At 40.8% G+C, this 14,989-nt stretch overlaps 1 protein-coding gene across 1 annotated transcript; it reads left to right on the forward strand.

Moving 5' to 3' along the window:
• The first annotated feature begins 6 nt into the window (after nt 1-6).
• Nucleotides 7-14,638, forward strand: DHRS7 (dehydrogenase/reductase 7). The gene is made up of 6 exons (XM_029952181.1): nt 7-221; nt 7,043-7,195; nt 9,989-10,095; nt 10,533-10,772; nt 12,869-12,991; nt 14,162-14,638. The coding sequence occupies exons 1-6, from the start codon at nt 89-91 to the stop codon at nt 14,636-14,638; spliced, it is 1,233 nt and encodes a 410-aa protein (XP_029808041.1). The 5' UTR covers nt 7-88.
• The last annotated feature ends 351 nt before the right edge of the window (nt 14,639-14,989 follow it).

Here is a 14,989-nt window from a genome sequence, read left to right on the forward strand (position 1 = left end):
GGGGGCGGCCGCGCTAATACACTGCGTTGCGGGGCGGCGCCTACGCTGTTTGTCTTCTCGCAGGCGGAGCACGGCGAGGGTGGCCGCGATGAGCTGGGAGTTGCTGCTCTGGCTGCTGGCGCTGTGTGCGCTCCTGGCACTCGTGGTGCAGCTGCTGCGCTTCCTGCGAGCGGATGGCGACCTGACCCTGTTGTGGGCCGAGTGGCAGGGGCGACGCCCAGGTGAGGACCGGCAGCCGCGCCTCCAGAGTGGGAGGTCGGACTCCGCGCGGCCGTCCCCGCTGTCCCCGCACCCCTCCTCCAGGTGGCGTGGAGCTTCTGTGCCTTTCCCTGGGGCCGCGGTGGGGGAGGAAAAAGCCGGGGCCCAGAAGACTGGTCTGCCCCTTTGTCTTTCGTCCGGGTCCGCCACGACTTGCCGGGTTGCCAAAGTTAGAGGGCGCTGGCAGGGGCGGGGCGCCCTCAGTCCTGCGAGTTCTTACCAGGCGCCCCGGGATTCCGCCGCGGGGTGCGCGGGCTGAGAAACAGTGCCCGGCCCCTGAGTTCCTACGGGAGCCTCCTTTCGAGAACTGGAGCTCCGTTTTTCTACTTCCTGAAATTGTTCCCTCATCCCGAGTTGTGAAATAAAATGAAATAACCCGGACTCACCCCCTGCCTACTTACCCCTTAGAAAGAACTGGATTGGCATTTTGCCCAGAGAGATCATTGGCGGCACATTGAGGGGCATTCTTCCTATCCCACTTTTATCTGTGCCCTGCTTGAAATTTGGTGGTCGTTTACTCACAATGTTTTTTTGTGCTAAAAGCAGGGTGCACCGCCCTTTATACACGCGACCTCCAGCCTTTACAGAGGCTCTTGCGAAGCAGGCGTTATTAATCTTATTTTCCATTTAGGGAAACCAATATTCAGAGACATTAAATGACCTACCCGGAGCTAGGCTTTGGATTTATAAGGGCTCAGGGAAGTGAGGTTTCCCTGGACCTAGTTTCCTGTGTGAAAATACCCAAAACTCCTGTGGGGAAGTTTACTTGGAAGTGATAGCTAGCCGTTCAGAAGAGAGACTATGCTTTCAAAACGGGCCTGGTAGCGATTTGGCTTTCAGAGGCATCAAAACAGGTTCGTGAGGACGAAAAACAAACAAACCTTAGATGGTACAGTGGTTTGTGTCCCTTCAAAGCTCAACCGCACCTGACAAAATCTTATTCCTTAATATTTCATTTCCCTCGTTGCATTTTCTTGGGTATAACGTCTGCAGTGCTGACCTTATTGAGTTCAAGGAAAAAACACTACACCTGTGCAGTCGGTGCTACAAAGTATGACGGATAGATGGCTGGGGTTGTCAGACCTTCTCTTGATCAGAAATTTCTCTTGCCTGATGGATGTCTTGTGGTTGCCTTGTGGATATTTACATTTGATTCTGAATGCTTTTATGTTAATTTGGATTTTGAGAATTACATAAAAATAGTTTCTGTTTAAAACAATTCTGTAAAAGTTATTTGATCCATTAGTCATGTCAAGTGCTGGAAAAGGGAAAACGTTGACAATGTCTGAGTGAATATCTAACAGCTAGTTAAATTACAGGTTATCGCCTAACAAACAAAAAATAACAAGGTGACTAAAAATAATTTTTAAGAAATTCATTTAATTTTTTCAGCGTTTTACTTTGGCTGGAAAAGTAGATTCGAAGGATTTTAAGATGCATTTAATTACATTGCTATTATTGTGTACTGGTATAATTGAGTAATTTGCATATTACTTTGATACCTTGTCACTTATCTAAGTCAATAAATCACATTAAACGTTATTCAGCAAATAAGTTATAATGTTAAATGGTAATGGCTTTTAAACTTTAACTTTTACCTTCATTTTAAAATTTAGTCATTCTTAAACCTGCATTGACTACAAAGTAAACTTTCTAGAACTCCTTTTACGTATAAAGCAGGTACAGTGCTTTATATGTGCAGTACACAGTGTATCTGGAGTTGAAATTTCACTTGGGGAGATTTTAAGAAAAAAATGACTAGAAAGACTACTGGAGGTTGAGGGGGGGGTTGCTGATAACGAAACAAAGTTAAAGGAGCATGATATACTCAGATTCCCATCAGGGTCCCAAAACAGTTTAGACTGGAAAGATGGACAGACTCTGTTAAGGTAAAAAAATTTTTCTTAAATAAATAAATCCTCCTTGTCTTCTCCGTGGGTTTATTATTTTTGTCACTTTAAAAACTAGACAATATTCTTATATACTACAAAATTTAAAGATACAAAAGGAGGGGCGCCTGCTTGGCTCAGTTGGTTAAGCATCCAACTGTTGGTTTCAGCTTGCGTTAGGATCTCACGGTTCATGAATTTGAGCCTCACATTGAACTCCTCACTGATAGTGTGGGGCCTGCTTGGAATTCTCTCTCTCCCTCTCTCTTCCGTCTCTCCCCCACTTGCTCTCTCTCTCCCTCAAAAATAAATAAACAAAAGAAAATAAAGATACAGAAGGACATATGGTGAAAAGTTCCTCCTAGCCACCAAGTATGCCTCTCTGGAGGCAACCAACATTTCTGCTTTCACGTATTCTTTTAAAGAAACTCTCCATGTTCCCTAGCATGTATCTTACATGGTGAAATCTAAATCTTAGATATTGCACATAGATCCAGAAAAATCCATGGCACCAGTCCGGAGCAGGAAGACTCCAGCAGCAGCACATCTGAGGAAAACTTGGGTTTTTGTTGGCAGTAACCTTGATAGGAGTGAGCTGTGAAATGACTGCCAGAAAAGATTAGGCAAGCCTGGGAGGCAGGTGGTACCTGAAGCAACCAATAGCCCACAACAGATGTCTTCGGTGTGCTTGTCTGTGCCGGCCTCTGTGCCGCACACTGGGGATGCCTCCTTGGCTGAGCCAGCCATTGTCCGGACCCTGCGGGAATCATGGCTCCTTCTGCGGCCAGTTCTCTTCAATAGGAGCATTGACCAGCTAGAGTTTGTGCCATGGCATGTGAGCCAAAGAGTGAGGAAACCTGGGGCCATGTCATCTGAGGAAAGGTCATAGATCCTGGAGGTGTTTATTTAGCCTTGCAAGAGATGAGAGGATTTAGGGAAGACACATCAGCTGTCTTCAAATGTACAAGGGATTGTCATATGCCAGGCAGGCCTGATTTATTCTTCCTGTTACCATAAGGCAGAACCGCTGCTGACTGCTGCTGGGCAGCAGTTCAAGGTGTATCACAGTATTAAGAAAGAATCCTTGGGGCGCCTGGGTGGCTCAGTAGGTTGAGCATCTGACTCTTGATTTCAGCTTAGTCATGATCCAAGGGTCTGGGTGGGACTGCTTAAGATTCTCATTCTCTCTCTCTCTCTCTCTCTCTCTCTCTCTCTCTCTCTCTCTCGTCCTCCTCCCCCCTCTCTGTCTCCCTCTCTCCCTTTCTGTCTCTCCCCCATTCTCTCCTGCTTCCTCCCCACCCTCTGCCCCTCTTCTCTGCTCATGCTCTCTCTCTTTAAATAAAAAAAAGAATCCTTGGCTCCCTCGAATGATTAGACTAGTTTAAAAAGGAGTGGGTGCTTTGGAGGTAACTAGCTTACTCATGTTGTGAGGGAATTAAGTAGACATAGTCAATGGCTTGAGGAGAGAATTCTCAAACTGGGTTGGGGGTTGAACTCTTAAGTTTCCTGCCAGCTCTGAGAATCTGCTTTCAGAGACTCTATAGGGGAGGCCATTATTTATACTAGATTCTGTGGAATTGGTAAACAAGGGTTGGTGTTAAATACAAATATTTTCTTCTCCATGGTGGGAAGAAAGGGGCCAGAAGTCCAGGTGTACTAAGGTTAAACATGAGCCGAAGGGTTTTTCATTGTTGGTTTTAAGTAATAATTTGCTTATTGGTATAAGAATGAAGAAATTTTTGTTAGTTCTGTGCTTGTTAGCAAATAGTTACAAACAACTGTGTTCACCCTGTAGTCTGAGTGTTGCAGAAAATTGAGTAGTCAATTTTGAGTAGTGTTGGAATTGAGTAGTGTTGGAAAATTGAGTACTCAATGAACAAGTAAATGATTATTATGTGAATATACATTCTACTATCCCTGATGAAGTTCTTGCATGTGAATTTCCATTAATGGAAATACGATAGGAAAGAATTATAGCCTAGATATAATATTTGGGATGGTTGCAACCTTAGTTCAGATATTTACATGAAACCTCTTAACTGAAGACAAGTTATATTTTCTTGAATGGCTAAGAAACAGTTGAGTTTTAGTATATTGATCACATTCTCACAGTTTGTGAGATCGAGCCCCATATTTGGCTTTGTGCTGATGGTGCAGAGCCAGCTTGGCATTCTCTCTCCTTCTCTCTCAAAATAAATGAATACACTTAAAAAAATAAAATGAAATAAAATATTGAACATTTTAAAATGTGAGCACCATAGGCTAGTGGTCAGGGTGTGGGCTTTGGAGCTAGATGTACCTGGGATTTTTTTTAAAAGCTCAGAGTGCCAGTGAGGGAGGGGTAGAGAGAGAGAGAATCCCATCCCAAGCAGGTTCCGCTCTGTCAGCACAAGAGCCTGATGAGGAGCTCGAACTCATAAACAATGAGATCATGATCTGAGCTGATACCAAGAGTTGGATGCTCAAGTGACTGAACCACCCTGGTGTCTCTGACCTGGGTTTATATCCCAGCTCTGCTAGGGTTGTTTGGTATTTACTCAGTAGTTATCGATGGAGTTCTTTCTATATTCCAGTCTCTGTACTAGCACTGAACAGTGAACAAGGCAGATGGGGTCCCGGCTTTAAGGGAATTTAGAGTCTAGTTGAGTAAATTAATGTCTGTAATCTTCAGTTTCCATTTTTTTTAATCAAATTGAAATAATTCTTATTTCAAAAGTTTCCTGTAAGGGTTTTAATAAGGTAGTATGTTTAAGCACATAGGAAATAACAAAAAACTATTAAGCCATTATAGTTAGTAACCCCATTGCTCCTTGCTAGAGAAATTAGAACACACATTATTGGCATTATTGGGTGTATGTTTTATGTTTTGCTGCTGAAAAGTCTATTTGTTAAACACTTTTAGCAATAATGAGTTGACATTTTATTAAGCACTGATTATGTGTCAGATACTGCTGTGGGCACTTTACTCATTTTAACCCACTTTTCTCAACAGTGCTTTGAGGGAGATTTTATTATTAATCCAGTTTTCCAGTTGTGGAAAATTAAGCCACCAAGTTCTCACATGGGGACATTTCACTGCTGTGTGTGGTGGAGCTGGGATTTGAACCCTGGCAGTCTTCAGTGCTCTGTTAACCCGACAGTTAGGTTTTAGAATTGTTTGACTAAAACAGTAAACTTATTTCCAAGTTTTAACTTTTTATGATCTAAAATCAGAGATGTGTGGTGTGCCTAGATGGCTTAGTCATTGAGCATCAGGCTCTTCCACTCAGGTCATGATCTCATGGGTTCATGCCTTACTTTGGGCTCTATCTTGACGGTGCGGAACCTGCTTGGGATTCTCTCTCTCTCCCTCTCTCTTTTCCCCTCCCCCATTGGCATGTGCAAGTGTGCTCTCTCTCGCCCTCTCTCTCTCTGTCTCTCTCTCAAAACAAATGAGTAAACTAAAAACAACAACAAAAAGCCCAGGTACATGTAGCTCCTCCCCTGCTATTCGGATAGACAGTGGCTCTCATGTCCTACAGTGCAAGTAAGTTTTTCATTGGAGAAAAGGGGAATAAACCGCTCCTCATTGCTTTTTTTTTCTTAATGTTTTTTTATTTATTTTTGAGAGACAGAGAGAGCACGAGCAGGGGAGGATCAGAGAGAGAGGGAGATACAGAATCTGAAGCAGGCTCCAGGCTCTGAGCTAGCCGTCGGCACAGAGCCTGATGTGGGGCTCGAACCCATGAACCATGAGATCATGACCTGAGCCAAAGCCGGACGCTCAACCAACTGAGCTACCCATGCACCCCTCTCCTCATTGCGTTAGTGCTATAGTATTTTTCTAGTTTTTAACAAGAACATAACTGGACAAGCAGAGGACAGCATTTCATTTCTCTATCATGTGCATTTCATCTTGGGTGAACTATTATTCTCCAAGATGAAAGCTCAGGCATTTGGGGAGCAATTTTATAAAGGGACCTTTAATTGCTCAGCATCAGATATTATTGACAAATGAGGAAAACAAAAATCCAGAATTGCACCACCATATCATAGAGTAGAGCTTAGTATATTCAGATTCATCATCAATACCTCCACTGCAAGAAATTAGAATAATAGAATTCAGAACTGGATGAGATCTTTAGTTATGATGTTATCTGAATCCCTCATTTCATGGATAAAGACAGTGAGAAAGCAAGTTCAGACTTTTTATTCACTTAAACTAACTTTTCTCAACAGAACACAAAGATAAATAGAGCCTTGGAGTAAGACCATCAAGTTATGTGGCTTACCCTAGAGTAAAGTCTGGAAAACTCACCCAAGAGTCGGGAATATACAAAATAGTATGTTGACAACTGTTACTAACGTGATTTGTATTCATGCTTTTTAAAAAAATTAGGTAGGGGGTGCTTTCTGAGGATATTTAATTAAAAAAATTTATATCACTTTATTGAGGTATGATTAGCATAAAAACTACATAAAGTATACAGCTCAGTGAGTTTGAGGTAAGTATATACCTGTGAGAACATCACCAAAATCAAGGCCATAAATATAGGATATTAGAAAACAGTTTTTTTATTTTAGAGAGAGGGTCTGCAACCAGGGGAGAGGGGCAGATGTGGAGAGAGAGAGAATGAGAATGAATGAATCCCAAGCAGGCTCCATGCTGAGCACGGAGTCTGACGTGGGGCTAGATCCCATGACCCCGGGATCATGACGTGAGTGAAAACCAAGAGTCACATGCTCAACTGACTGAGCCACTCAGGCACCCCTGGGATATTGAAATTTTTAAGCTCTGCACATTATGTCTTCATATTTTATGGTATTGTTTAAGATTATCTTTTTGGTAATATTTGATTTATGAGTATAATCCAGAGCATAGCTTCTGCCCTAAATCTGCACTTATTTCTCACTAGAATGGGAGCTGACCGATATGGTGGTATGGGTCACTGGCGCATCGAGTGGGATTGGTGAGGAGCTGGCTTACCAGCTGTCTAAACTAGGAGTCTCCCTTGTGCTGTCAGCCAGAAGAATGCAGGAACTGGAAAGGGTGAAGAGAAGGTGCCTCGGTGAGTAAATCTAAAACCACAGCAGCTTCCTAGAAATCAACCAGAATTCACGTTCAAATGCAATTTTCAGAACTTTAGAGATAAGAGTGGGATTTTCTTGGGCAGTACATTCTCGTTCCAGATGCTCCAAATGCCTGGCTCCAAATCCTCTTTCTCTGGGCATCTCTTCACTAGCTGCTCTTGCCCCTTCCTCTTCTTTTCTGATGCCTTTCTAGTTTTCTTCTTTTTTTTTTTTAAGTTTTTATTTTACTCCCAGTTAGTTAACATACAGTGGTATAGTGGTTTCAGGTGTACAATATAGTGATTCAACACTTACATACATCACCCAGTGCTCATCACAGGTGCACTCCTTAATACGCATCCCCTATTCTACCCGTCCCTCCTCCCCCCTCCCCTCTGGTTACCATCAGTTTATTCTCTGTAGGAGTCTATTTGTTTGTTTGCCTCTCTGTCTCTTTTTTTGCCTATACTTGTTCGTTTTGTTTCTTAAATTCCACATATGAATGAAATCATGTGGTATTTGTCTGTCTCTCTAGCTCCATCCACGTCATTGCAAATTCTGCCCCGTTTTTAATTGGGTTATTTGTTTTGTGGGGATTGAGTTTTTGTAAGTTCTGTATATATTTTGGATACTAGCCGTTTACTAGATAGGTCATTTGCAAATATCTTCTCTCATTCTGTTAGTTGCCTTTTAGTTTTGTTGATTGTTTCCTTGGCTGTACAGAGCTTTTTATTTTGATGTAGTGTTATAGTTTATTTTTGCTGTTGTTTCCTTTCCCTTGCCTCAGGGGACCTATCTAGAAAAAGTTGCTACAATTGATGTCAAAGAAGTTACTGCCTATGTCCCCTTGTAGGATTTTGATTGTTTTATGTCTCCCATTTAGGTCTTTAATCCATTTTGAGTTTATTTTTGTGTATGGTATAAGAAGGTGGCCGGGTTTCATTCTTCTGCATGTTGCTTGCTAGTTTTCCCAGCACCATCTGTTGAAAAACTGTCTTTTTCCCATTGGATATTCTTTCTTGTCAAAGATTAATTGACCATATAATTATGAGTGTACTTCTGAATTTCTCTTCTGTTCCATTGATCTGTGTGTGCCTTTCTACTTTTATTTTGTGCTGACTCTTGATATTAGAGAATGACCAACAGTTCTTTCAAATGCTGGTGGATTTTCTTTCTTTCTTTTTTTTTTTAAAGTTTATTTTTGAGAGAGAGAGAGACAGAGCTGAGCAGGGGAGGAGCAGAGACAGAGGGAGACACAGAATCCGAAGCAGGCTCCAGGCTCTAAGCTGTCAGCACAGAGCCCAATGCTGGGATTGAACTCACGAATTGAACCGTGAGATCATGACCAAGTCGGGCACTTAACCAACTAATCCACCTGAGCACCCTGAATGCTGGTGGATTTTCAGTGACTACATATCTTATATACTTTTGTCTTAGAGAAAGAACAGTTGGTTCTTATGTATGGCATATAGTGTGTAATCATAAAAATTTAATTAGAAAGGATCCTTCTTCATTTTGCTAAAATATCAGATATTAAAGTCATATAGGACACTATAGAATTTTTATTAAAAAAATGAAAGAACAGGAATTGAATTAGGTTTTAAAATGCAGCTTGAGGTAATATTCATATTTGTATAGAGAACAACAATGTTAATTTTTATTTTATTTTATTTTTGGGGTTTAGGTTTTGGTGTCACATCTATAGATGTGTTCACATGAAAGCAAGTTATTATTTGTCATGGGACATTTAGTACCTAATGTGAGATAATTTTGAATTTTCAAGGAGACCATTTTTGGGGTCATTTCTCTACCTGTCCTTCTTGAAACATTTTTCTTTCAGTATGCCGATGGAATTAAGCACCCGAAAAAAGGGAGTCAGTAGCAAGGCCAGAGGCCTCTTTCACAATATTGCTTCCAGAGGCCTGGGACACTTCCTGTGGTAGTTGTTCTTCGGCTGTTGAGACTTGCAGGTCCTATACTGGCAGAAGGGAACCACGTCATCATATCTTGGCCAGAGTGAGGCTGACTGTTTTCCTTTTATCTGTCAGATCACTGGTGCAAGCATTTCCATTTCTTCTTTAAAACAGTTAATGTTTCACAACTTAACACTTTGCCCATAAAACTTTTGTATCTTGTCTATTTTCTCTACCTGCCTGTTTTTCTTATTGGCTTTACTTGCTGTATTTCAAAAAGTTAGTCTTATTCTTTTGATGAATAATAATAGAAAGGGCCAGTATAGCACAACATGTTTCTCAATTGGTAATTTCAAGATTGTGTCCTGTTCCGTGTTTGCGTCCCTGAGTCCTTCTCTGGAAAGAAGCTTCTGTGTGTCCTGTGACTGGGGAACTCTGTCTTCCTACTATGAAACATAAATTGTTTTTATTTTTTAAAGTGTGTTAAAGAGCAACTACACTTTCTGAGCCCTATCATAAAACAAATATACCTCTGTCCTTCTAAAGAAATAGCTCTAAAATTTCTGCCTTTTTTTTTTTAGCTTGCTGTCTAATCTTGGTTTCTTTCAGAGTCTGTTCCAATGTTAGACTGTCTGTATTCAAGTTGGAGAGAGCCATACTACTTCCTGTGTACCCAGCCAGCTTTTTGTCTGATAAGATGTTGCCTTATTACTGCCAGTCCTCATGGTCACTGAGAGAAATCCTTCCACAAGGCCACCCAGGAATGAGTTTTTGCCAAGTTCAGTGATAGGGTGGGTGTTAAACTTAACACCAAGTAGCAGGAAGCTTGACTGAACCAACTCATCACTTTTGCACTAATTTTTAAATGTCTTTATTTAGAGAATGGCAATTTAAAAGACAAAGATATACTCATTTTGCCACTTGACCTGACTGACAGAAGTTCCCATGAGGCGGCTACCAAAGCAGTCCTCCAGGAGTTTGGTAAAGTAAGTAGGCATTTTGATTTGGTAGGTTTGCTTTGAAATAGCTAGCTACAAAGGAGATTCCCATCTTTGTGTGCTGTCACTGAAAGGGCTTTAGGCAAATGGGGCCATGCAGTGAGATCAATGCCTATGAGTCTCTTATACTCTAAGTCTTTGGTTATATGTAATTAGTACTTCCCATGCCTTAGTAAGTACTAATTCCTCCATGTAGAACAAAGGAAGGTTAAAATTCACTGTGCTTTTTATTTTTATGATGGCAAATTAATTCCATAGGTGAATTCTGGTTTTTATTGTATCTCTTTATTGCTGACTTCTAGAAATTCACCATTCCATTCCATTGATTCTTCAAGTTAACAATATAACCAACCATCCCTAAGAATGGCATCAGTCCATTTACAGGTCGCCCACAAAGTGACCCTTTTCTGATTTTATTTAACTAGATCGACATTCTGGTCAACAATGCTGGAAGATCTCAGCGTTCTTTGTGTGTGGACACCAGCCTGGATGTCTACAAGGAGCTAATAGAGCTTAACTACTTGGGGACGTTATCCTTGACAATGTGTGTTCTGCCTCACATGATCGAGAGGAAGCAAGGAAAGATTGTTACTGTGAATAGCCTCCTGGGTATCATATCTGCACCCCTTTCTAGTGGATATTGTGCCAGCAAACATGCTCTCCGGGTAAGACTGCTAAACTCAGCTCTGATAGTACTGATCTAAATATGTATATGGGAGATAACGTTCATCACTGCGAGAGGTCATTGGAACTGGGCAGTGATGTAAGGAGACAGCAAGAGAGATCCAAGGAGACCTCTGGTAGAGGACATCCCCAGAAGATGCTAAAAAAGACTTGAATCTCACACACCTCTTCCTAATTCAGCAAACACGTACTGAGTACTGGCACTGTACCATGCTATGCCCAGCAATAGATCCCGGGGATATAAAGATAAGATATTGTCCCTACCCTAGAGAAGTGTATAGTCTGCTTAACATGTCACCCTTATCCACATTTCTATCACATCTTCATGGAAATTTGGGGTTTACCCCCCATTTCTTCTGCACACACTTGAGGATGTATTTCCCTTCCCATTTCTGTGACTTCTTTTTCCTTCCCCATTGTAGATGGCATTTATCTAGTCTATATATATTTGCACGTCAGAAATAGGAGCTCCCCACTGGATGATTTGACCTGGGCTTTATATCCCTACTGGCACTAGGCTTGACTCTATTTACTGTGGCTTCACTGAAAGAAGAAAATCTCCTCAAGGCAGAGGCTGGTAGAAAAGCTTGATTTGGGCTACATAACTTCCTAGCTATGAATGTAGAAACAAATGACTTTTTAATGTTGGCTTAAGAACAGATATGAAGAAATATTATTAAGCTGTAACATGGAACAAATTAGATCCTAAGGCCAATAGGAGACACATAGTTTATAATTAATTCTGTTGGAAGTCAGTGTAAGTAGAATGTTTCACCGTTGGAATAATGAGATGCAACAGCTGAATGGCCATCACAGATTCATAAGGATCTGAAGCTTTGGCTCTTTAGGGTGTCCTCTTTCTGCTGTGGAGAGAGATGGTTGCAGAGAGTGATGAAACAGAATGCTACACTGATGATTTCTCCATATTTGGTGATGGGGTAGTAGTCGCTTCCTGCAGAGCAGTTGGGCAAGTCCCAGGCAGGTGGATTGGGAAAGGCAGCCAAGTATCTTCATGACATGCACACTGCTTTCAGTTAAACGTGACCTGAGCCGTCTGGCCCGCCTTCAGGACCCGCTGTTTTATTACTGGATTCAATCCTCTGGTGCAGTGTGGTGGGTTGAGACTCTAGTTAGTTAAACCAGTAGCTGAACACTAGACGCGGAAATACCTTTTGAAGAACACATTTCCTTTCCTGATTCACAACAAGCTGTAGAGTGAATTTATTTATCATTGAAAAGTTCACACCCTATATACTAGATGTGATTTCAGACAAGGAGAGGTGTAACATCTGATGTATTGGCTTTCATGGTGTCCTCTCTCCTCTTTTGCTATAGAGAAGTCAAAGGTAAAGGACATGAGAGTTCATTAATTTACAAAGCCTTTTTTCATGTCCATCTGAGTCAGGCACTTTATTAGTCCCTGACGATGTGAACTCTTACAGCCGCTGTTTGTTAGTGGACAGCATTAAGAGCTGGTAACTGTTGAATGTTGGATCATAAATGAACACACTCTGGATTAGCTGTTTAGGCCTACCATGAAACAGCTGATGGCGTCAGCCACCACTGTCAGGAGGGGTGAATTATTCCTACTAGAAGAACATGATGCCTGAGCATGCCTGTTCTAGATTGCCTCCAGTATATATATATATATATATATTTTTTTTTTACTGTTATTTATTTTTGGGGTGGGGAGGGGGGAGAAGAATGTGGGCAGAGGAGGGACAGAAAGAGAGGGAGAGAGTAAATTCTAAGTAGGCTCTGCACTGTTAGCACCAAGCGTGACATGGGCCTTGATCCCATGAACTGTGAGATCATGATCTGAGCTGAAATCAACAGTCAGACCCTCCACCGACTGAGCTGCCCAGGTGCCCTAGATTGCCCCATCTTATAGTTAAAAATGTTTAATGAACTTGCCCAATGAGATCTCCTGTCCTTTATTTGACATTTCAAAACATATTTTGATAATGTGCTAGTGTCTCACATAGAAAGCTGAAGAAAAGTAATGTCATGCTAATAGTAGACATGAGATATGTGTATTTAATTTTATTTGTACCCCCCCTTTTTTTTGGCCTATTAGGGTTTTTTTAATTGCCTCCGAACTGAACTTGCTACTTACCCAGGTATAGTAGTTTCTAATATTTGTCCAGGACCTGTGCAATCAGATATTGTGAAGAATGCCCTGTATAAAGAAGTTGACAAGGTAAAAAACTTCTGGTTGGAGAATAATTTGAATGCTTTAGTAGGTGTATATTGGTATTGAATCACTGTGCTTAGAATTGTTTCTAACATGTTACCATGTTATGAATTATTTGCAAAACTTCACCCGTGGCAGTAGGAACACTGTTAAGGTCAGCTGATAGTGCTATGGCTTTCAGTTTTAATAAAGGCTAAAGGAACTGACAAGATACTACTTATAAGTAATCAACTATTATCTGGGCTGCCAACATTTTAAAAACTCAGGTTCTATCAATTCACAAATTATAGCAACATTGAAAGGTTCTGTGTGGCTGAATTTTAGCACATTAAGTGTTACTGGGATTTTACAGAGGGGCTATGGTAAGGGAGCTTTAGAAAAAGCCTTGCTGAATTGGAGTAATTTTAGGCTAGCTTCACCTGTGCCTAACCACAGGCCTGGGCCTCCATCAGCTCATGGTGAGTTATCAAGTAGATGACAAATTTCTTGTGATGAATCCATTATTACTCAGTGATACAAAATCCCACTATAGACCATGAAATTTTCCTTCTCCATGAAGATCAGTTTATGCTGAGACATAGATCTGTTTATGCTTCTATGTAAATGTTTACAGAGATAATTTATATTTTCACATTTTCTATGGAGACTCTAAGGTAAACTAGAAGAAGCATGCTGTTATAGGAAGCAAGTGACTTGGAAGGTAGATCTGGTTGCTGCTAATGATCTCTTTGAGCACAGATGAGTTACTACCTTTCTGGGCTTCAGTTTATTTATTTGTAGACTGGTATTGGGTTAACTAGATTAGCAGAACCAGATTTGTTCACTATGGACTCTATGGTTTATATAATTTCACTTGCTAAATGTATGTATTAGTAATTTGTCTACAAATTTTTATTGCTAAATTGATACATAATTATCATTGCATACATTAAAGGTGATGTAAATAAAAGCAAAGAACCTTCATCTTTTATTTAGTCTGGATGGTCTTATCTGGTCAGTATATGATTTCTCTTAGGCTTTTTAGTTCCAAGGAGGACTCCTAAGGGGGCATGAGGCCCTAGTGAAAGAGTCATCAACTAGATGACCTCTGGGTCCTTTCTAGCTTGAAAGTTTTGTGAAATATCGTGGATAAATGCTCAGCTTTCACCTAATTTTTTGTTTTTAACATTTTCTCAGTCTGTAGGCATTGATGTAGCCCAGCCCCACAAGATGGCGACCAGTCGGTGTGCGCGGCTGATGTTAATCAGCATGGCAAATGATTTAAAAGAAGTTTGGATTGCGGATCACCCTTTTTTATTAGTAGCATATTTGTGGCAGTATATGCCAACCTGGGCCTGGTGGCTGACCAACATACTAGGGAAGAAAAGAATTGAGAACTTTAAGAAGGGTTTGGTAAGACCAATTTATACAATTTTTAATATATATCAGTCTTGTAGAAAGTGTGAAATTTTTGAGTGCTTGAAAACTTTTCTTAATTACTCCCATCAACTTCATGACATAAATACAAAAGATATAAAAAAAAAAAAAGATGTATGTATCCCCCATGCGTATCTGTTGGTTTACTATAAATTGCTACTGGTCTTAGAGAAAGATGTTTCTAAAGGTAAAATAAAATCAGAGACTGTCATTTTATCTTCTGTACTTTTTGAATGACCAGTTTATGTGTCAAAATACTCTCTCCACTGTTTTTCTTTTCCTTTTTTTGTTTAATAATTATTTATTTTTTTATTTTTATTTTTTAAAATAGTTTATTGTTAAATTGGTTTCCATATAACACCCAGTGCTCTTCCCCACAAGTGCCCTCCTCCATCACCACCACCTCTTTTCCTCCCTCCCCCATCCCCTTCAACCCTCAGTTTGTTTTCAGTATTCAGTAGTCTCTCAAGTTTTGCGTCCCTCTCTCTCCCCAACTCTCTTTCCCCCTTCCCCTCCCCGTGGTCCTCCATTAGGTTTCTCCTGTTCTCCTGTTAGACCTATGAGTGCAAACATATGGTTTCTGTCCTT

This window comes from Suricata suricatta, chromosome 9, assembly GCF_006229205.1.
Source record: "Suricata suricatta isolate VVHF042 chromosome 9, meerkat_22Aug2017_6uvM2_HiC, whole genome shotgun sequence".
In the NCBI taxonomy this organism is placed as follows: domain Eukaryota; kingdom Metazoa; phylum Chordata; class Mammalia; order Carnivora; family Herpestidae; genus Suricata; species Suricata suricatta.